This window comes from Kogia breviceps, chromosome 5 (assembly GCF_026419965.1).
Source record: "Kogia breviceps isolate mKogBre1 chromosome 5, mKogBre1 haplotype 1, whole genome shotgun sequence".
Taxonomy (NCBI): Eukaryota; Metazoa; Chordata; class Mammalia; order Artiodactyla; family Physeteridae; genus Kogia; species Kogia breviceps.
Window position 1 is genome coordinate 67,990,102 of NC_081314.1, and position 24,794 is coordinate 68,014,895.

General features: G+C 41.2%; 1 protein-coding gene across 1 annotated transcript in view; it reads right to left on the reverse strand.

The window, feature by feature from the left end:
- Positions 1-293: 293 nt before the first annotated feature.
- C5H3orf70 (chromosome 5 C3orf70 homolog) overlaps positions 294-24,794 on the reverse strand; it is a 94,584-nt gene continuing 70,083 nt past the window's right edge. The window contains exon 2 of the mRNA XM_067034159.1: positions 294-5,426. Within this exon, the coding sequence (XP_066890260.1) occupies positions 4,870-5,426 (557 nt within the window). The 3' untranslated portion in view covers positions 294-4,869. The remainder of the gene's footprint in view (positions 5,427-24,794) is intronic.

A 24,794-nucleotide genomic window follows, 5' to 3' on the forward strand; every position in this document is an offset into this window, starting at 1 on the left:
TGATAAGCAAATTTGTTTAGCACTCCCCGTGAGGTTATTCAATAAAAGCCAACCCCAAAGCTGTTCTTTTCTTGGTGTAAATATAAAAATTAAGCTCCTGGACCTGCCACGCTGAGGCTTGGACCCTCAGCCTTGGTGACCTAGTGACGCACCCCCAAGGCTCAGCAGGGCGGCGGCCTCCCTGGATCCAACTTGCAGTCAGAACTGTCTTACATGGAATGTATGAACCAAACACATAGCTTGTAGCGTTGTGTGAAATAAATACCGTTTGTGGGGGAATGTAATTTTTATTTGTATAAACCTAATGCAGCCAACAAAAAAGTTCTTATTATAAAGGGTTCTGGGAATTATCACGAGTGGTGACCATGAGAGTACAGTATGCATAATAATAATTACCTGCACTAAGGATTTGTAAAATTTAAATGGAATAATGATGTAAACCACTTATTTCCTAGCACAAAGTAAGCACTGGATATAAATGTTTCACATTTTGCAAATGGAGGCTTTTGTTTTTGTTTCGTTAGGCTCACATTGTGTTATTATTTAAATCAGACAGAACCTCTCTAAAGTGGGATGGAGAGGGAGGATATTCCAAAATTCAAAATATCGTATTTGTGCTGATAAAAAAGAAAAAAATCACATTTATTTTACAAGGTAGTATTTTCCTAAAGTATTACACAGAGAGGAAAGTTGAGCTGTTTGTAGGAAAACAGAATATAATTTTAGGAAATTACAGACAGATCAACATTGTGCTTAACACTTTAAAACAGACAGGTTTTAAAAAATCACACAGTGAGTATTACAGGGTACGAACAGCCTTAAAAGTACACATGAACATGATGATATGGAAGCTCAGCATTAAAACTGCTACTGATGATTTGCTTTCAGACTTGTTCAGACTATTAAGAGAGCACTGCTTCCGCCTTAATAGAAAGAACTCAAAGAGCAAACAGAAACGCAGCCCTTTCCCAATACAGTCAACTCTCAATTATCCATGACAACGAAAGGGAGCAGTGACTTAAGAAATTTTCTAAAGATACATAATTCCAAACTTAGTTTTGAGAAGTGCCCCTGTACTTATGTTTGGATGTGAGAAGCACTGACATCCCTGGAATTGACAGCACTGATAATGCGGAAACGCCCACTTCTTTCTCTCCACCTCAACGCGAAGAGACACAATCGCACACGACAGAAAAGCCCAAAATACAACTGGCCTCCTTAATGTGCTCACACCTCCTCTGGAGAGGGGAGTAGGAAAGAAAACCCACGAAAACTTTGTTTTCCTCATGTAAAAATCCAAAACATGTCAACAAAATTTTGCAAACAAGATGGAATAACCAAGTGTTGACTGTATAAATATTATTTTAACTTGTGCTTTTTTTTTCTTGCCTAGAAGTATTTGGATATTTTGACAGCTTTCTAAATTATCTGGTTGCATCCTATTGCCCAAGTAGAGAAATTTGCATAAAAGGAGTTTATGATCGCCCGGAAAGAACTTTGATGTTTCAAATAGGCCAGGAAGTAGAGATTAAGAAATAAAACCACCACTCCCAAGATAAAATCAAATCCTAGATCAAATCCAAAAAGTACCTCAGGAAAACAACTTCATGGTTTTGTTCTGGTTTGGGTGATTTTATTTTCTGTTTCATTTTGTGCTGTATTACCTTGAACTACAGGTCTTCCCCTTCCAGGAAAGCATCTGTTTTTCTTCAGGGTTTTCATCAAATTTGCATTTCAAATCTTGAAAATACCTAGATTTGATTGCAAAGCTTCAGTTGTTAATGTACCAAACAGTTATAATGACAAAAGCATTTTAACTGCTTTGTCATTTCTCAGAAAAGTCATGAACACGTGTGAAACTTGAAAATTCTAAAAGAAATCTTGGTTAGATAAGAAAGCTAAATTCCACACAGCACTTATTTTGTATGTTCTACCTAACAGCTTTTTACGTCAACTTTCAAAAAGTGGGAATGGTGCCAGTTTTTGATAAAAGCCCAAGAAAGCAGTTTTTCCACCCACACAGCCCAACTCCTTGCCCCAAGTGAGCAAAGGTCCAAATTATAAAGCTTTCATATCTCTCAATGTACAAGTATTAATCAAAAACCTATTTAACATAACTGTGTTCTATATCTATAGTACACACTGCAGTCTAAACATTTTCTAAAAGTGCCTATAAATATGCTTATACAAATGAGGAATACGGTATCAGGATTACAGAGAAATTCTTTCATATAATACAGAACAGAACAGGCCTAGAATTTAAGTTGAAACTACGTATTTTTATATCCTTATCAGTTGTTTTTGGAATGCAAGCATTAGAGAAACAATTCTGGTTCAATCATATATGATTTTCAGATAATTATTAACAGTGCTAGGACAAAAAAAAGAATTCTTGTTTGTGCTTATTTAGAAAAGGCTATATTGAGATCCAGGAGCATCTGATATTTAGAATCCTGTGGAACATCTCTAGTTCTATAAAATAGATAGAAGTTAATCTTAGTTTTTAATTATAAAGAGTTTGTGCAAATATTTAAAGTGATTATCAACTAGTCTTAAATCCAAAAATTCCATTAAAATCATGGCTAATCTGAATGGCAGTTCAGGAGTTTAAACAAACATAGGCGAAAGTCATAGATATTACCATATAAAGTGCCCAACCCTGACACAGCCAGCCTCAGAAACGTGGCCCTATGACCACGGATTCCCATGGCTCTTGAGACCTGGTGGTTGACTCCAATTAGATTAACGGATGGAGGAGAGAACTGATAGGAATGGTGCAGATAAAGAGAGCCTCGTGTTCCTGCCCGGGGTTGCAACAAGCTCACCCAGAATCAGGTGAAGACAGGACCCTGGCGTCGCCCTGGCTGCAGCTGGCCACTCAATCCTGGGCCGTGCTGAAAGCCCAGGGCAGGGCTCATCAGCTGTCTGTCCCTAAGCCCCTCTCCGTACACCCTCCTCCGCCATCCTCTCCTGGGCCCCGCTGTACCTGGAGCTCTGCTCACCACCTTCTTGGTTTGACTTGTTGAGTCTTTACGTTTCAGTAAGTGGGAACTTTATGCTGGCTGCGTTCTCGTCTAGCACAGAAAGTGTTAACACTGCTTTCAAAGGAATATGCACACTCTGCTTTCTAAACCCTATGGCTGCTTGGGGCACCTAAATCTAACAAACTCTTCTAGCCAGTCACATGGACTACAGGTACAACTAGGAAAGCAGGTTCTGCCTAGAGTGATTTGTGAAAGATGCCAAGCGGAGGCTTCAGGGAAGGACACAACAGGCCTCTTCTTATTTCTTAAAATACAAACTAATGTGACACAGAAGATATGTCATGAGATGATGACATGAGAGCGCGCTCATGGATAGTCAGCGTGTAGGAAGCATTTCTCTAGCTCCAACTTTGACAGTTCTGGTTTCATGTGGGCCATATTTTAAATTTCCTGGATTCTTAACTATGCCTCACCGATGGTATATTTGGAGAAACAGCAGGTAACCGACTCACATGAGAACACCAGTTACAAATGGAGATTAGGAGCAGAATTCTGAAGAGAGCTAAATAAGAAAGAATCATTTACTATTTTATGTGTTCAGGAAAAGAGAATATTTACAACAGCCCATGAATATTACTGTTGTAAAGTGAATGAATATTACACAAAATATTTTCTCCTGACTTAGCGAACTATTTCAACTGTTTTTGCATTGGCATAAAAAATCCATGCATCATACTGAATTCTAATCCAGTTCTCACCTAAGCCATCCTAATGCTTCATACAACCAAATGAAGCAGAATTAATCAAACCTATTAGATTCATTCCTAATCCCTAAAGGACTGCTGTCATTAGCACTTCCATGCTAACTAAAACTATGACTGACTTTTTTTTCTTAAGACATCAGATGTGGCTGCCTCCTAAATATAATACCTATATAACTCCTAAAAGTCTCCCCCAGATTTGAAGAACAATTTTTAAAAGCAGGGATATGTTGGGGAACCCACCCAAGAGGCCAGTTCAAATGGTACAACATCCCCAGCTAGCCCAGGCCAAGTACATCTCTCCCTCCCCCAGGTCCCCAGGGCACTCTGGGTCCTATCACCTGCATGTGTTACCTCGCCTACTGGACTGTGGTCCCTTCCTGCCGGGAGTCAGGCCTTATTCACTCTGTATCCCTGAAGAGCGTAGGCACTCAGCTAAAGCTGGACTGAGCCTGAAACAGAAGGTGGAATCTCTTCTGAAGTGAGGTCTAGCTCAGCCCCAGATAACGGAGGGATGTGCAGACACTGGCCATAACTAGGGTCTGAGCTGGCCTCCAGTAACCTCCCAGAAGTAAGCCAGGACAGCACTGGCCCAGCCCCAGTGCAGGCGGTGGAGAGACGGGGAAAGGGACAGATGGCATCAACCAGTGCACACCTTGAGGGGTCACGTGAACCACTTTCCACACGGGACTAGCAGGATAGGGGTGCTCATCAGCACGCCAAAAGGAACGCCAAAGAGTTGTTCTGCGAAGAACTGGCTATTTATAAAATAGTGTCTCCTTCACTCTGGGTAGCTCCTCAACCTGATCCATGATGCTCTGTGATCATCACTTCATCACATCATTGCTTTCAAAGTTCCCAGGGAAATTAAGTCTGGGTCACAATTCATGACACCAGATGCTACATAAAAAGGAAGTCAAGATACAAAAGAAAACCATTTATAAAAAAAAAAAAAGTCTTAATTATAAGACTAATTTAAAAGTGAAGCTAAATCAGTAGACCACTGAACTGGTATGGTTGTTAGAGAGGGGTAGAAAACATCGACTGCATTGGAAAAAGGATCCATAAGACAAAAGTACAAAAGCTCAGCATGGATCAGAGGACGTGGCTTCCTGCCTGGACGCTCACACAGTGGTTTCTATTGTTTCGATCACTTCCAGATCAGACTGCGAAGGGGAGAGAAGGGTGCACTCGTCTGGTTCCCAGCTGCTCTCTGGACTGTAATCTTCCTCTGAACTCAGTTCTGCTCCTTCTTCTGTGTCCTCATCACACGACTCCACATAGTGAGCCCCGACTGCATTGATCCCAGAGTCCTCAGAACTTGAGGGAGAAGAGCAGTGATCTATTTTTGGCGTACTGCTCTCTTTTGATATTAAGGCATCGTGTGCAGAGACCTCCTCGGGGCAAATTTTGTGGGAATGTGGCGCTGGCTGCTTCTGCACATAACACATCTTCCCATTAATACATTTAACCTGATAGTTGTCAATAAAGAGGTCTGAAATCATACAGTACCTTGGTGAATCAGGGGGGAGGGGAGGCTGGAAGACAGATGCGAATTTCAAAAAGTGTTCAGTGAGGGAGACTGAGATCTGAATGGTGTTTGTGGGTTCCCGAGGCTTCGCGGGAATCTCAGTGCTTGGAAGCTGTTCCACGGGGGTCATCGGTTGATACACGTATTTGCCTGTGGGGAACACAAAAAGGCAGCTGAAATCTAAGAGTATTACACACACTACATTAAGGTAGCCATAATGGTTTCTCTCTGAGGACTCAATATTTAAAAAAATATTTCGATAACATCTCAGAAGAAACTAATAATAGAATCGTTCAAAATTGTTATAATCAATTAAAAATACAACACGGTACCATAACATCATGGTGTTTTCATCTAAGAAACTCAACACACTTTACAAATCTTAATTTATATTTGAGTCTCTTTAATGCCTCTGGAATAGGTGGGTGGATACTATCATCCTTATTTTTCAGATGACTGGAAATGATTTACCCATCATACTAAAATAAAGAATGTCCACATTATAGTGTGGTAAAACCATACTGTAAAATAGTATAATATACCATAAAATTATAATTCCATTTTTAACTTTAATAATTATATGCTAATACAGACATTTAAAATTTATCATCAGGATTATGATAAGACTTTCACTCTTCAGTTTTCTATATTTTAATCAGAATACACATACACACACACACACATTTAATAGGTAATGGCCTATAGCACTGTCCTAGTCACCCTCAGCGGCCAGGGTCAGGTGCAGGGTGTGAAATGATCTCTTTCAAGACCCAAAGCTCATCGGTGGCCAAAGCAGGAGATGTTCTCCCTGACACCAATTCCACAAGCACAACCTTCACCAAGCAGAAGCACAGGCACAGGCAGATGCAGGGGGGTGACCTGCCGGATGTTTCTAGAAAACCAAGAAGCTTATTCCCAAACCTTCCCCTGCCTAAGTGTTTCTCACAGAGTTTATGTGGAAGTGAAACCTAACTGGATCTGTTCCTCCTGCATCTCTTTGCTCATTCTCTTTTTCTTCACTCAACAGTTAACGAAGCCTTCCATGTACCAAGTGCTAAGAAAACAGATAGAGATGACAATTGCCCAGTCTGTAAGCCTAAAATGATTTAAAAATAGAAATCTGGAAAAAAAAAAAAAAAAAAAAAACTAAAAGTCCCAGAGACAGAAGCCACAAATGTAGGCACCATCTTGGGTTTATTCCTATCGGAGCTGATTTATCAATCAGTCTATACAGTATCTTCTGCACATATTTGTGATACTGTTTTTTAACCTCAATGCTATTGCCATTTCAGACCAGATAATCCTTTGTTGAGGGGCTGTACTATGCACTGTAGGATGTTTAGCAGCATCCTTGGCCTCTACCCACTACATGCCAGTAGAACCTCCTCCACAAGCTGACAATCAAAACATCTCTAGATGTTGTCACATATACCTGGAGGCAAAATCACCCTCGCTGAGAACCACTGATTTATGACCTCCTCAAGAGCATCTCTTTGCAGGCAAATCACCCACTGTGCTCTGCTCCCATTTGTTTTAGTTCTTAGATCGAAAATTCTAGGATAGGGATCACATTTTGTAAGGAAAACTACCTTAGATTTTTTAAATCATTAAGCCACAAACGAATAGCAATTTTAGATCAGAAATGTGAACAGCAAACTGTGCCACAGATAGTGCAACATTTGATCTATTAAGATCAATCAAGCCTGCCTGTATTTTTTACCTCTGTTTCTTGACTCCTGTACAAAAAAGTAGGCTTAGATGCCACAATTTCTTTATAGCTAAATCACTCTAAAAATACACTCAGCTTCATTCTGGAGTAAGGGAATTCCCCTGGCAGTCCAGCGTTAGAATTCCACACTCTCATTGCCAAGGGCCCAGGTTCAATCCCTGGTCTGGGAACTAAGATCCCACATGCCACGCGGCACGGCTAAAAAAAATCATTCTGGAGTAAAACTGTTAAGCCTTTGGGGTCCCAGGTCTGCTTCCAAGCCTGGACATATTTCACATAAACCTTATGGTCTAACAAAAATACAAGCAAGAACTGTCATGCCTGCCTGGGAAATTGTTTAAAATATATGGGGTTGGCCAAAAAGTTCGTTCAGTTTTAAGTAAAAATAAAAGACATTTTTTCATTTTCATGAAGAACTTTATTGAACAACATATTCACTAACCAATCTTTCTGGCCAACCCAATACCAGGTATCTTCAATTCTATTATCTGTAAAGGAAGGGATTACTCCTTGTCAGGCAAAGTTCAAGTCAGGCAAGTTCTAACAGTTTGGTAGGAATTCTGCATCCAAGCAGAGGGGCAAAAAAGGCAGACTTTCAAGTCTCCCCTCTGACGGGTCAGCCCCAGGATTAGAGAAAGATGAGTCTGGGCAGGGGACAGAAAAGGGACTGGGAGAATTTAGGGGACTACTCCCTTCTGTCCACAGAGTAGTGAACAAAACATCTGGAACGGAGGTTTGGTCTTTTCTCTTCTTGGGTGGTAAACTGGTGGTTACTGAGTTCAGGAGGCTATGGATGGCACGCGCTCATGAAATGCTTGTCGCAGATGCTGATTAAGCTCATTCTGGCCCAAGTAACCTATGGTTTAGTTACTCACTGGTCACCACATAAGAGGTTCCTGAGACCCAGACGGATCAGGGCTTTATCTAGTCCAAAGGGAGAGGAACCTGCATCCTGACTTTGGGCCTTCTCTGACCAGCCTCTCCTACTCTCACCTAACCCCCCTTGCTGCACCCACCCCCTTACCCGCCGCCTTTGTGCTTCTTCATAATTTGCTTTTGCTCTTCTTCTCAGTTGTTCTATCTTACCTTCCTCTCTCCCCCAAAGCACCATTTTTCTTTCTTGAAGTGTGGTAAAAGTAAGAGAAATGCAGCTTGGAGAGAAAGGTATGCTGCATTCCAGATTACATTTTCTTCTACCAGTTACACCTATTAAACATGCTATTCAGAGCTAGAGTGACAGCCTGTTACCTGGTGATACTGAGATACAGATGCAAAGAGGAAGACAGGGAAGAGAAAAGTAATAAAGATGGCCAGATGAGAAACACAGTTTAGTAAACATCTTTTAAATATCAATGACTATACAATACTATATTGTTTGATTTGCTCATAAACATATAAATTATAAAACAAACTTATATCAAGGATTTAGTTTTGTAAAGAGTCCAGAGGGGGGACTTTCCTGGGAGCACAGTGGTTAAGAATCCGCCTGCCAATGCAGGGGACACGGGTTCAAGCCCTGGTCCAGGAAGATCCCACGTGCCGCGGAGCAACTAAGCCCGTGTACCACGACTACTGAGCCTGCGCTCTAGAGCCTGCAAACCACAACTACTGAGCCTACGTGTCACAACTACTGAAGCCTGTGCTCTGCAACAAGAGAAGCCACTGCAATGAGAAGCTGGCACACCACAACAAAGGGTAGTCCCCGCTTGTTGCAACTAGAGAAAGCCTGCGCACAGCAACAAAGACCCAACACAGCCAAATAAATAAATTTAATTTAATTTAATTAATTAATTAAAATGTAGTGTTTGTCTAGGTTTCCCCACTGTAAAGTTAGTATTTTTTCTCTCTATAATAATAAGTATCTTGTGAAGAGATATTTTGAGAGTATGCAAATATCATGTTTCTCATCATACCGCCATCTACTAATTTTACCATGCACAGGTGGATGTGGTCTGCAACAATCACTACTGTGGTATTTGCCAAATAGTGATTTTCTATTTACATCATTCCTTCTATATGTATTAATTAGAATTCTATCTAAGCAGGAGCTGCTCCTTCTCCATTTATTTATGTATTCAATTATTTACTTACAGAAGCATGGACTCATAGACATTTATTTTATTCTAGAGATTGTATTCCTTTACTACCTTTATTTATTTTGTTGCTCAAATTGTTCCAGACTTAGCTCTTGGGAGCTCCTTTAAGTTACCCCTGTGTCATTTCAACATGCCCCATATTTTTGTGACGACTTCCTCACGTTCTGGCATCATAAGAAGTTACTTGCTTATCCTATACTTCCCCTGCCCCAGTCCAGGAATCAGCCATTTCTCCAAGGAGCCCTAGCTCCTTTCTTACGAACTTACACATTCTTAGGCTTAGTCTCAAAACACTCCTGTGAAGTAGAATCTTAGTTTGCTAATGACTCATTCAGCCACTCACAAAATTCATCCATACGAAAATGAAGACTATACCTCATTACACTACTTAACACCCATTTTTTAAAAAAATATAAAAATTAAAAATAAACTTCACAAACCCATTAATTTATCTGGAATCTTTTTCAAGGGAGCTCAAACCACATTCTCAATAATGCAACTGACTAATCACAATAGGTTTTTGTGATCACTAAGTGAAAAATAAACTTCATATATTCATGTTTCTTTTCAGGAAAGCAGGTTCAACACTTCAGGTATTTCTCAACTAAAGGCCAATTAAAACCACTAAATAAGTAACTTACACTATTCTTTTAAAGTCTTGGTTCATAATTTTTCTGATCGTTCTTCCCCAATGGTGTTTAGCAACAATATGTAGTACATACTGGATTTTTGTTTTTGTTTTTTAACATCTTTATTGGATTATAATGGCTTTACAATGGTGTGTTAGATTCTGCTGTATAACAAAGTGAATCAGCTATACGTATACATATATCCCCATATCCCCTCCCTCTTGCGTCTCCCTCCCACCCTCCCTATCCCACCCCTCTAGGTGGTCACAAAGCACCGAGCTGATCTCCCTGTGCTATGCGGCTGCTTCCCACTAGCTATCTATTTTACATTTGGTAGTGTATATATGTCCATGCCACACTCTCACTTCATCCCAGCTTACCCTTCCCCCTCCCCGTGTCCTCAAGTCCGTTCTCTAGTAGGTCTGTGCAGACCTACATACTGTTTTCACCATGCCTCAATGAGACACTAAAAAAGATTTATGTTTTCATCTTGGTGGAAAGAAGGAAGGGACAGAGGGAGAGATGGGAGACTTAATTACTTTCTCAAGCTCATGTAATAAGGCAGAGGTCAGTTCTAGAGCCCAAGCCCTGTGACATCCTATGTTCATTCTTCATGAGAATACTCATTACTTAATTAATAAGGTTTACCTAATGTTCTTATTAGTTTACACTGTCATTCTCTGCCATTAAGTTCAGCTAATATTCCAATCTGTAGCACAGTTGTACATATATAGTAGATACATTCCCTAGGAGGAGTTTCTTTCTTTTGGTTGTAGAGCACAAAGGGAAGGTGGGTGGGGACAAACAGAAAATGATTTATGTGGCCCCTTAAGCTACTGTATGCACTTTGTTAAACCAGTTTTTAGGATCAGTTGTGCATTTTGATTTTTAAAAAAGATCCTCTGGAGGGGAATGAGCTTTTTGCTTTTACAGATAGTTTTATGACTGTTAAATGTGTGTCCCCTTGACACATGAACTACACTGCTCTCAGGGAATGAAAAGTTATTTTAAAATTAGCCTAAGCAAAATATAATTAAAAAGGTAAATCTACTGAAAAAAACTGAGTGGCCTAAGGGAAACTGCATGTACAGTTCAGTTCTTTGATTTTATATAGTGAATCACAAGTATGCTCATTTTAGTCCCAAGGGCATTCATTATATTGAAAATAATATTAAATATTCTTATTCAGCTATTTCTGCAATGTACATTATTTACTTAGTTGAGTAGCACATCACAAACTAAAAGCAAAAGAACCTAACATTTATTATAACCAATATTTTTTGTGGCCTTACCCTCTACCACCCTGCTCCATTGGCAGTAATATACCAATATTTTTGTACTTCCATCTATGAGAACAATAAAGTTCATACATTGCTCAATACATTGAAGTCCCCAATCAGAAATTTATGCAAGATCCTAATTTCTTCATTTTTCAAATCGTGTAACCTTTAGTGAGGAGGAACATATTAATGTAAAGCAAAACCCTAGTGAGACAGAGCACCACAGTATGGTTTATTTGCTCAGTTAACAAATATTTATTGACTATTTACCATGTTTATACTACTAAATCAGATGCTGTGGGGAAAGAAAAAGTACAATGTGTAGTCATGCTTCAAGGAGCTTCCAGTCAAACTGCAGGGAGAAGATAAAAAATAAAGTAAAAATAAAACACCAGTTGAGCAAAGCTGAAAGTATACAAGGGCATTCACCAAGCAGCGGAATAGGATTCCAGGCTTCACTGAAGGACTGTACCTGGCTGTTAAAAGACACACACCTGTAGAGTAGCAAGCAGAACTGCTCCAGGCCAGTTCCAGAGCCAGAATGTGTCAGCAGGCATGTGGGGTTCACAGAGTCGACCAAGAGAGCAAAGGAGGATAAAGTTTGTGAGGAAGACAGAGGCTGGATGGGGCTTAGAATGCAAAGCCAAAGTGTTTGTGTTTTGCTAACAATGGGGAACCACTGCAGACTACTGAGGGGGCAAGTAATAACAATAGAAGAGGGATTTCAGAGAATTTAGTCTGGTAAAGATGCGCAGAGGGACTGGAAACAGAAGAGATGGGGGTTCAGGGGAGGCTATTACAGGTTTTCAAGCATGACATTCCGATCTGACTAACGTCACCTGGCTCAGTAGAGGAAGGAACACAAGAGACATTCCCAGGAAGGTGGCAGATCCTGGGGGTTCAGGGCCAGGACTGGGGCTACATACTGGCTGGCTGACCTTTATCAAATTAACAGTCCCATGCTTTCCATTTCCTCACGGTAAAGTGGTCAGTGCTCTCTATCTTTTAAAGCACTGATTCAATGCCTGGCACATTTTAACATTCTATTATTGGTGTTGCTTATAGAAGACAGGAGCTGCCTGAAGGTCTCCAAGCCCCTCTAGAGGCTTCCCAGCTTTGCCTTTCTACTCACTTCCATTTCTATCTGCTCCTCTCACGGGATGGGCACAGATAAAGCTGGTCTAAAGCACAAATCAGACTTCGACAATCAAGCTACCACCCTCTCCCAGTTGGTTTTACACTCAGATCTGGAGTTAAGTCAAACTGGTAAGAGGGGGAATGGAGGAGGTGGAGGAAGTACCACGGAGCAGCCTGTGCAGGGCAGGAGCACTCACCAACAGACCTCTACAGTCTGCACGGCTCTGGGCCACAATTTTGACACCCTGAAGTAGGGCAGCCAGTACAGTGAGGCCTGCCTTAAAAATAACATTTCTAAAAGTGCCATAAACCAATGAGAGAGAAGCTGTTCACCACATTTACCAAGTTAGAGTAGCCAATGTGAAGAGAGACATGATAAAACCTCTATCCTTCTTAAAACCATGTTTATTCCTACCTGAAGCCAAGTCTTCTGGTTTGAGGGACAGATACATGTAAAAAAAAAAATTGTGTATTTTAATAAGTAACTACCACTGAAAAACTAGGGGTAAAAAGTGTAAAATGCATCCTTCTTACTGTCCAATTTGGGTCACACAAACATCTATAAGTACCACAAGAAGAAAGAGAAGTATTAAGTTGTGGGGTATACCCTATATAAGGTGCAGGAGCCCAGAAAAAGTGAGGGCTGGAAGGGCTAAGAAGAGACTCCCAAGAAACGAATATAAACTTAAGAAGACAGCCATAAAAAGAAATGAAACTGAGTTATTTGTAGTGAGGTGGATGGACCTGGAGTCTGTCATACAGAGTGAAGTAAGTCAGAAAGAGAAAAACAAATACTGTATGCTAACACATATATATGGAATCTAAAAAAAAAGAAAAAGGTCATGAAGAGCCTAGGGGTAGGACAGGAATAAAACACAGACCTACTAGAGCATGGACTTGAGGATATGGGGAGGGGGAAGGGTAAGCTGGGACGAAGTGAGAGAGTGGCATGGACATATATACACTACCAAACGTAGGGTGGATAGCTAGTGGGAAGCAGCCGCATGACACAGGGAGATCAGCTCGGTCCTTTGTGACCACCTAGAGGGGTGGGATAGGGAGGGTGGGAGGGTGGGAGGGAGGGAGATGCAAGAGGGAAGAGATATGGGAACATATGTATATGTATAACTGATTCACTTTGTTATAAAGCAGAAACTAACACACCGTTGTAAAGCAATTATACTCCAATAAAGATGTTAAAAAAAAAAAAAAAAACTTAAGAAGAGCTAGGACTTGGACAAAAGAAAGTAAAGTGGCAGGCTTTGTGCAAAATCCAGAGGTGGAAGTAGTGAGGTCTGTCTCAGGGGCAGTGGGGTAAACACAGCCTTACTGGAACAGAGGGTCTCCTGCCACGAAATCAGTCTCATCACAGATAATCTAGAAAGAGAGCAAAACCCTTCCCTTGCCTAAGGAGACTGAATACCGTAAGAGCCACTCTGCTGAATAAACTGGCACAATGGAACTCCTTGAACTTGTAGACACAGACAATTCCAGTTGGTAAAGAGCCCCTTGTAGGGCCAGAGAGTTCAGAAACATCCAATAGGTAAGTCTGGCTAAAACAGGCCATAGTAAAAAGGGGGGCGGGAGGCAGAGAATGAGAACTCTCTTAGGCTTCCAGTTCGTTTTAGGGAGTCAAATAAGGGTTTCATGGAGCGAATATCTCTACCTCTTTATCCTTAATCTCAGAAGTCCTACTTATCCACCGGGAGCTGTTCTGTAGAGTTGGTTTTAATACAGTAATTGGTTAGAAAAGGGATGGCTGAGGGAGTCCTCTAAGGATGGTTGACTGAGGATGAGATGAAGCATGAAAAACCATATGTTCAGAAAGAAAAGGATGGCTGCTGACAGAGCACACAGAGACTCAACCACTATGTATTAAGTGTCTGCACTTTGCAGTACAGGAAAACACTGGGAGAGAAGCCTGATGGAGGGAAAGAGGAGTAAGTGAAAAGTGGCCGATTATGGATCACTGCAAGTAAGAAAAGCTGTACGAGTACCACCCCTTTTTTGTCTGAAGATGGATGACGATGATGATAGTCATTACCTTTGATTTCTTTATAACAAGCCTTGACCTTATTGGCATTTTATTAAACCATCTCAGCCTCCTACCTTCCTCTGCAAAAATCAATAGTGGATGGGCTGAGTTACCAGACTAGCCAACAGATTTCTAAAACTTCAATTAGAAAAAATATAAGAACAGGGCTTCCCTGGTGGCGCAGTGGTTGAGAATCCGCCTGCCGATGCAGGAGACACGGGTTCGTGCCCTGGTCCGGGAGGATCCCACATGCCGCGGAGCAGCTGAGCCCGTGAGCCATGGCCGCTGGGCCTGCGCGTCCGGAGCCTGTGCTCCACAACGGGAGAGGCCACAGCAGTGAGAGGCCGGCATACCGAAAAAAAAAAAAAAAAAAAAAAAAAAAAAAAAAATATATATATATATATATATATATATATATATAAATATATATATAAGAACAAAGAAACTCCCTATGGGAGGGAGCACAAGTGGAGACCGAGAACACGAAGACGAAGACTCTGGCGCAGTTTTCTGCCATTCCACTAACACACAGCTGTATAGTTTTACAGATCCCAAATAAGTTATTAGCAGCCATTAATCCAATGGACAGATAATCTGACAGTCTAAAACTAAGGGAAGTAGTACAAGACATCTGTCACATTCATCTATTGATCTGGGAATAAAAAGTTCAGAAAATTCCCAAGAAAAGGATGCTAACCAGTCAACCTGATCTAAGAAAATTAAGATCTTGAACCATCTGTACTTTTCACAGGGGCTCAGTAGATTATTTACTGAATATAAAACAATACTTTTTTTTGTTAAAGGTTATTTTTGTAAGGAACATGTCTGTGTTTAGTCAAGAACCTCATTTTTTTTTTTTTTTTTTTTTTCTTTTGTGGTATGCGGGCCTCACTGTTGTGGCCTCTCCCGTTGCGGAGCACAGGCTCTGGACGCACAGGCTCAGCAGCCATGGCTCACGGGCCCAGCCGCTCCGCGGCATGTGGGATCTTCCCAGACCGGGGCACGAACCCGTGTCCCCTGCATCCGCAGGCGGATTCTCAATCACTGCGCCACCAGGGAAGCCCAAGAACCTCATTTTTAAATTTATACAAACCAGTATGGCATTCTGGAGCTTTATTTTTTTATTAATCAGTCACAACAATAATAAAACACATTCTAATTATATCAATGAGATATAATTTAAAATCAAATTATTAACATTTATATACAAAAATTTATATTTCCCAATAGAATGAAAGAAAATATATTCACCATGTTTTTTCTTTAATCAGTTGTTATAATTACCTCTCATTTCTCTTGGACCTGTGATTAGGCCAGCCAACTTTAAAGGCAGTGCCACTGGGGAAATCACAGTTAGGGGTAAGAACTTACAAATTTACTACTTACAGCTAAATAGCATCTCTACTTAACTATTCATTTAACTACTCTTGAATGGGGACAAGGAAGCTCAGATGATGGCACCAAAACTCAACGTTGGAGATCTGTTCTTAGACTACCTCTCTTCATCATAATAGCTGGGTTGTAAAATATATGGAGAAAGTCACTTCACAATTGACACTAAGAAAAAGGGGCCCAGCTTATTATGAGATTATAAATGTGCTAGTATCAACTAATGTCTCTCAACTCCAAATTGTCCTTGCAATATATGTTCAGCCACAGTGAACAGAATTCCTTTAAACATTTTTCTTCTACACTGAGCAAGATGCTAAATTTCTCAGTAGAGAGACACTACAGGAGGAAGGGGCTCTCATGTTTGCTGCACACGGGCTGGGGTGGGGGGGAATGAAATCTGCTGGAGGTCTGCCCCAGCCGTGAACCCAGAATGTACAGTTCCTTGGCAACCTTGCGGTTTGGCAACCTTGTGGTTTTGGCCTGACCTGGTGATAGCCTTCCCATGGCCCTCTCCACATGCAAACCAGCACTCTGAAGGCCTTCTGCCTAAATCATTCCCTCCTGCCTACCCAAGCCTATGCCACCTTTGCATACCCACGCCCTTAACTGCTCATTGCCCATGCCTTCCTGGCACTCCAAAGGGCTGCTTCCTGCTTGCCGAGCAAATTCAAAACAGTACAGCCTGGGCAAAGAGGCAAGCTTCTCTGCTTTTCTGTGGGCTGAACTACACTTTCTCCAACAAGCTTTGAACCCCAGTCCCGGGGAAGTGGAATTCCTTGCACCTTTGTCCTTCGTGGGTATATATACTGCCTCAGCTCAAAGGAAACACACAGAGTTTCCTTATATCTTTTGGTCACTTATTTCTTAGAGTTTAACATACATACATACATACATATTCATTCAATCATTCATTCATTCATTCATTTATTATTTATTTTCCCTGCATTGGGTCTTTGTTGCTGCACACGGGCTTTCTCTAGTTGCAGGGACTACTCTTCATTGCAATGCGAGGGTTTCTCATTGCGGTACCTTCTCTTATTGCAGAGCACATGCTCTAGGAACATGGGCTTCCATAGTTGCAGCACACAGGCTCAGCAGTTGCAGCTTGTGGGCTCCAGAGCGCAGGCTCAGTAATTGTGGCGCATGGGCTAAGCTGCTCTGCGGCATGTGGGATCTTCCCAGAACAGGGCTCAAAACCGTGTCCCCTGAATTGGCAGGCAGATTCTTAACCACTGCACCACCAGGAAAGTCCAACAATTCCTTATATTAAACTTCCCCTGTGTAATCTACTACATGGTTTCCATCTCCTGATTGGATGCAAATGGATTCAATGACCAAGGTCAAAGTGTGGGATTTCCTGTAGGACAGGGGTCCCCAACCCCTGGGCCGTGGGGGAACCAGGCCACATAGCAGGAGGTGAGCGGCTGGCGAGCAAGCGAAGCTTCATCTGCCACTCCTCATGGCTCGCATTACTGCCTGAACCTTCCCTCCCATCCCTGTCCATGGAAAAATAGTCTTCCACGAAACCAGTCCCTGGTGCCCAAAAGGCTGGGGACTGCTGCTGTAGGTGGTACTGCCTGATCTGTCTACTGAGAATGCTTTAATATAAATATTATATTGAAAAATTAAGTTGTTTATATATTTGGAGCCTAGACTAAGACATTAAATCTTATGTATTAAAATATTAATCCTTTAGATGTTTAAAACTGGACAAACTGATAAACAATTAAGTTTACTATTAACAGAGAATAATTTTAGAAGAATGCATTCTAAAACTTATTTTTAAAAGAACATTGTTCGAGGGAGACCTTCAAGATGGCAGAGGAGTAAGACGTGGAGATCACCTTCTGCCCCACAAATGAATCAAAAATACATCAACATGTGGAACAACTCCTACAGAACGCCTACTGAACACTGGCAGAAGACCTCAGACTTCCCAAAAGGCAAGAAACTCCCCACATACCTGGGTAGGGGGCAAAAGAAAAAGGAAGAAAAAGAGACAAAAGAATAAGGACAGGACCTGCACCTCTGGGAGGTAGCTGTGAAGGAGGAAAAGTCTCCACACACTAGGAAGTCCCTTCACTGGCAGAGCAGGGTAGGTGGCAGCGGGGATGCTCTGGAGCCACAGAGGAGAGCCCAGCAACAGGGGTGCAGATGGCAAAGCAGAGAGATTCCCACACAGAGGATCAGTGCCGACAGCACTCACCAGCCTGAGAGGCTTGTCTGCTCACCCGCCGGAACGGGCGGGGGCTGAGGCTGGGGCTTTGGAGGTCAGACCCCAGGGAAAGGACTGGGGTTGGCTGCATGAACACAGCCTGAAGGGGACTAGTGCACCACAGCTAGCCAGGAGGGCGTCCAGGGAAAAGTCTGGACCTGGCTAAGAGGCAAGAGACCATTGTTTTGGGGTGCATGAGGAGAGGGCATTCAGAGCATCACCTAAACGAGCTCCAGAGATGGGCGCGAGCCGTGCCTATCAGCTCAGACCCGAGACAGGCATGAAACGCTAAGGGTGCTGCTGCAGCCACCATGAACCCTGTGTGCAAGCACAGGTGACTACCTACACAACCCTCCTGGGAGCCTGTGCAGCCTTCCACTATCAGGGTCCCAAGATCCAGGGACAACTTCCCGGGAGAACACACAGCACGCTTCAGGCTGTTGCAATGTCATGCCAGCCTATGCCGCTGCAGGCTCATCCCACATTCCAATTATGACTACCGTACCCCTCCCTCTCCCCGGCCTGAGTGAGCCAGACCCCCTAATCAGCCACTGCTTTAACCCCGTTCTGTCTGGGTAGGACACAGATGCCTGATGGCGACCTACATGCAGAGGCGGGGCCAAAAACAAAGCTGAACCCCAGGAGCTGTGCAGAAAAAAAGGAGAAAGGGAAATTTCTCTATGCAGCCTCAGGAGTAGCGGATTAAATCCCCACAATCAACTTGATGAACCCTGCATCTCTGGAATACCTGAATAGACAACAAATCTTCCCAAAATTGAGGTGATGGACTTTGGGAGCAACTGTAGAATTGGGGTTTGCTTTTCGCATCTGATTTTTATGTTTATCTTAGTTTACTTTTTAGTGCTTGTTATCATTGGTGGATTTGTTTTTCATTTTTTTATTTTTTTACAACTTTTTTTCTTTTTTCTCTTTCTGTGACTGTGTATGTGTATGTTTCTTTGTGTGATTTTTTCTGCTTAAGGTTTGCTTTTACCATTTGTCCTAGGGTTTTGACTGTTCTTTTTTCTTTCTTTCTTTCTTTTTCTTGTTTGTTTGCTTGTTTTCTTTTTATGGTATGTGTGTGTGTGTGTATGTTTCTTTGTGTGATTTTTGTCTGTTTAGTCTTGCTTTTACCATTTGGTTTGGGGTCCTATCTGTTCGTTTTTTTGTTTTGTTGGTTTTATTCTCTTCCAAGTCTTGGTGCTCTGGCCGGGTGTCAAGCCTGAGCCTCTGAGGTGGCAGAGTCAAGTCCAGGACACTGGTCCACGAGAGACCTCCCAGCCCCACGTAATATCAATCGGGAAGAGCTCACCCAGAGATCTCCATATCAACGCTAAGACCCAGCTCCACCCAGGGGCCAGCAAGCTCCAGGGCTGGATGCCCCATGCCAAACAACTAGCAAGACAGGAACACAACCCCATCCATTAGCAGAGAGGCTACCTAAAGTATTACTAAGTTCCCAGACACCCCAAAACGCACCACTGGAAGCAGCCCTGTCCACCAGAAGGACAAGATCCATGCCCACCCACCAAAACACAGGCACCAGTCCCCTCCACAAGAAAGCCTACAAGAGCCACTGAACCAACTTCATTCACTAGAGGCAGACACCAAAAACAATAGGAACTACGAACTTGCAGCCTGCAAAAAGGAGACCCCAAACACAGTAAGTTATACAGAAGAAGAAGACAGAGAAATACGTAGCAGATTAAGGAACAAGGTAAAAACCCACCAGACCAAACAAATGAACAGGAAATAGGCAGTCTACCTGAAAAAGAATTCAGAGTAATGACAGTAGAGATGATCCAAAATCGTGGAAACAGAATGGAGAAAATACAAGAAACGTTTATCAAAGACCTAGAAGAACTAAAGAACAAACAAACAATGATGAACACCACAATAAATGAAATTAAAAATTCTCTAGAAGGAGTCAATAGCAGAACAACTGAGGGAGAAGAATGGATAAGTGCCCTGGAAGATAAAATAATGAAAATGACTGTCACAGAGCACAATAAAGAAAAAAGAATGAAAAGAAGTGAGGATGGTCTCAGAGACATCTGGGACAACATTAAACGCACCAACATTCAAATTATAGGGGTCCCAGAAGAAGAAAAGAAAAATAAAGGGGTTGAAAAAATATTTGAAGAGATTATAAGTTGAAAACTTCCTTAATATGGGAAAGGTAATAGTCTATGAAGTCCAGGAAGCGCAAAGAGTCCCACACAGGATAAACCCAAGGAGAAACATGCCAAGACACATAGTAATCAAACTATCAAAAATTAAATACAAAGAAAAAATATTAAAAGCAGCAAGGGAAAAGCAACAGATAACATACAACAGAATCCCCATAAATTTAACAGCTGATCTTTCAGCAGAAACTCTGCAAGCCAGAAGTGAGTGGCATGGTATACTTAAAGTGATGAAAGGGAAAAACCTACAACCAAGATTACCCAGCAAGGATCTCATTCAGATGAGATGTAGAAACTAAAACCTTTTCAGAAAAGCAAAAGCTAAGAAAATTCAGCACTACCAAACCAGCTTTACAACAAATGCTAAAGGAACAAAAGAGAAGGGAAAGACCTACAATAACAAACCCAAAACAATTTAGAAAATGGTGATAGTAACATACATACTGATAACTACCTTAAATGTAAATGGATTAAATGCTCCAACCAAGACATCGACTGGCTGAATGGATACAAAAATAAGACGCATATATACTATGTCTACAAGAAACCCACTTCAGACATAAAGACACATACAGACTGCAAGAGAGGGGATGGAAAAAGATATACCATGCAAATGGAAATCAAAAGAAAGCTAGAGTAGCAATACTCGTATCAGACAAAACAGACTTTAAAATAAAGACTATTGCAAAAGACAAAGAAGGACACTACATAATGATCAATGGATCAATCCAAGAAAAAGATATAACAATTTTAAATGTTTATGCATCGAGGCTTCCCTGGTGGCACTGTGGTTAAGAATCCGCCTGTCAATGTAGGAGACATGGGTTCAACACCTGGTCAGGGAAGATCCCACATGCCAGGAAGCAACTAAGCCCATGTGAGACAACTACTGAGCCTGCACTCTAGAGCTCGCAAGCCACAACTACTGAGCCCACGTGCCACAACTACTGAAGCCTTTGAGCCTAGAGTCCATGCTCTGCAATAAGAGAAACCACCGCAAAGAGAAGCCAACTCACCGCAATGAAGAGTAGCCCCCGCTTGCTGCAAATAAAGGCCCATGCGCAGCAATGAAGACCCACTGCAGCCAAAAATAAATAAATAATAATTTTTTAAAATCTTTATGCACCCAAAATAGGAACACCTCAATACATAAGACAAATGCTAACAGCCATGAAAGGAGAAATCAACAGTAACACAATAATAGTAGGAGACTTTAACATCCCACTTTCACCAATGGACAGATCATCCAAAATTACAATTTAAAAAGTAAGGACTTCCCTGGTGGTGCAGTAGTTGAGAATCCATCTGCCAATGCAGGGAACACGTGTTCGAGCATGGGCTAGGAAGATCCCACATGCTGTGGAGCAACTAAGCCCATGCGCCACCACTACTGAGCCTGTACTCTAGAGCCCGCGAGTCAAAACTACTGAGTGCGTGTGCAGCAACTATTGAAACCTGCGAGCCTAGAGCCCATGCTCCGCAACAAGAGAAGCCACAGCAATGAGAAGCCCATGCACCACAATGAAGAGTAGCCCCCTTCACTGCCACTAGAGAAAACCAGTGCACAGCAACAAAGACCCAATGCAGCCATTAATTAATTAATTAATTAATTAATTAAGGAAACACAAGATTTAAATGACATATTAGACCAGATGGACTTGATATTTATAGGACATTCCATCCAAAACAACAGAATACACTTTCTTCTCAAGTGCTCATGGCACATTCTCCAGGATAGTTCACATCTTGGGTAACAAATCAAGCCTCGGTAAATTTAAAAAAACTGAAATCATATCAAATATCTTTTCCAACCACAATGCTATGAGACTAGATATCAATTACAGGAAAAAAACTGTAAAAATAACAAACACATGGAGGCTGAACAATCCACCACTACTAAATAACCAAGAGATCACTGAAGAAATCAAAGAGAAAATCAGAAAGTACCTAGAAACAAATGACAATGAAAACAAGACGACCCAAAACCTATGGGATGCAGCAAACACAGTTCTAAAAGGCAAGTTTATAGCAATACAATCCTACCTCAAAAAACAAGAAAAATCTGAAGTAAACAACATAACCTTACACCTACAGCAAATAGAAAAAGAAAAAGAACAACAACAACAACAAACCCAAAGTTACCAAAAGGAAAGAAATAAAGATCAGATCAGAAATAAATGAAAAAGGAATGAAGGAAACAATAGCAAAGATCAATAAAACTAAAAGCTGGTTCTTTGAGAAGATAAACAAAATTGATAAACCATTAGCCAGACATACCAAGAAAAAAAGGGAGAAGACTCAAATTAACAGAATTAGAAATGAAAAATGAAAAGTAACAACCGATACTGCAGAAATACAAAGGACCATGAGAGATTACTATAAGCAACTACATGCCAATAAAATGGACAACACAGAAAAAAATGGACAAATTCTTAGAAATGTACAACCTTCTGAGACTGAACGAGGAAGAAAGAGAAAATGTGAACAGGCCAATCACAAGCACTGAAATTGAAACTGTGATTTAAAATATTCCAACAAAACAAAAGCCCAGGACCAGATGGCTTCACAGGTGAATTCTATCAAATATTTAGAGAAGAGCTAACACCTATCCTTCTCAAACCCTTCCAAAATATAGCAGAAGGAAGAACACTCCCAAACTCATACTACAAGGCCACCATCACCCTGATAACAAAACCAGACAAAGATGTCACAAAAAAAGAAAACTACAAGCCAACATCACTGAGGAACACAGACATGGAAATCCTCAACAAAATACTAGCAAACAGAATCCAGCAGCACATTAAAAGGATCATATACCATAATCAAATGGGTTTTTTCCCAGGAATGTTAGGATTCTTCAATATACGCAAATCAATCAATGTGATACACCATACTAACAAACTGAAGTATAAAAACCATATGATAATCTCAACTGATGTAGAAAAATCTTTCGACAAAATTCAACACCAATTTATGATAAAAATCCTCCAGAAAGTAGGCACAGAGGGAACCTACCTCAACATAATAAAGGCCAAATATGACAAACCCACAGCCAACATCATTCTCAACAGTGAAAAACTGAAACCATTTCCTCAAAGATGAGGAACAAGACAAGGCTGCCCAGTCCACCGCTATTATTCAACATAGTTTTGGAAGTTTTAGCCACAGCAATCAGAGAAGAAAAAGAAATAAAAGGAATCCAAATCGGAAAAGAAATAGTAAAATGGTCACTGTTTGCAGATGACATGATACTATACATAGAGAATCCTAAATATGCTATCAGAAAACTACTAGAGCTAATCAGTAAAGCAGCAGGATACAAAATTAAGGCACAGAAATCTCTGGCATTCCTATACATTAACAACAAAAAATCTGAAAGAGAAATTAAGGAAACACTCCCATTTACCACTGCAACAAAAAGAATAAAATCCCTAGGAATAAACCTAAGGAGACAAAAGACCTGTATACAGAAAACTATAAGACACTGATGAAAGAAATTAAAGACAATACAAACAGATGGAGAGGTATACCATGTTCCTGGACTGGAAGAATCAACATTGTGAAAATGACTACACTACCCAAAGCAATCTACAGAGTCAATGCAATCCTGATCAAATTACTAATGGCGTTTTTCACTGAACTAGAACAAAAAATTTTTTAATTTGTTCAGAAACACAAAAGACCCCAGACTGCCAAAGCAAACATGAGAAAGAGGAATGCAGCTGGAGGAATCAGGCTCCCTGACTTTGGACTATACTGCAAAGCTACAGTAATCAAGACAGTATGGTACTGGAACAAAAACAAATATTGATCAGTGGAACAGGACTGAAAGCCCAGAGATAAACCCACAAACATATGGTCACCTTATCTTTGATAAAGAAGGCAAGAATATACAATGGAGAAAAGACAGCCTCTTCAATAACTTGTGCTGGGAAAACTGGACAGCTACATGGAAAAGAATGAAATTAGAACACTTCCTAACACCACACACAAAAATAAACTCAAAATGGATTGAAGACCTAAATATAAGGCCAGACACTATAAAACTCTTAGAGGAAAACATAGGCAGAGCACTCTATGACATAAATCACAGCAAGATCCTTTTTGACCCACTTCCTACAGAAATGGAAATAAAAACAAATATTAACAAATGGGACCTAATGAAACTCGCAAGCTTCTGCACAGCAAAGGAAACCATAAACAAGACAAAAAGACAACCCTCAGAATAGGAGAAAATATTTGCAAATGAAGCAACTGACAAAGGATTAATCTCCTAAATATATACAAGCAGCTCATGCAGCTCAATAGCAAAAAAACAAACAACCCAATTCAAAAATGGGCAGAAGACCTAAATAGATATTTCTCCAAGAAGATATACAGATTGCCAACAAACACATAAAAGGATGCTCAACATCACTAACCATTAGAGAAATGCAAATAAAAACCACAATGAGGTATCACCTAACACCAGTGAGAATGACCATCATTTAAAAATCTACAAACAATAAATGCTAGAGACAGTGTAGAGAAAAGGGAACTCTGCTGCATTGTTGGTGGGAATGTAAATTGATACAGCCACTATGGAGAACAGTATGGAGGTTCCTTAAAAAACTAAAAATAGAATTACCATATGACCCAGCAATCCCACGACTGGGCATACACCCTGAGAAAACCATAACTCAAAAAGAGACACAGGGCTTCTCTGGTGGTGCAGTGGTTGGGAGTATACCTGCCGATGCAGGGGACACGGGTTCGTGCCCCAGTCCGGGAAGATCCCACATGCTGCGGAGCGGCTGGGCCCATGAGCCATGGCCGCTGA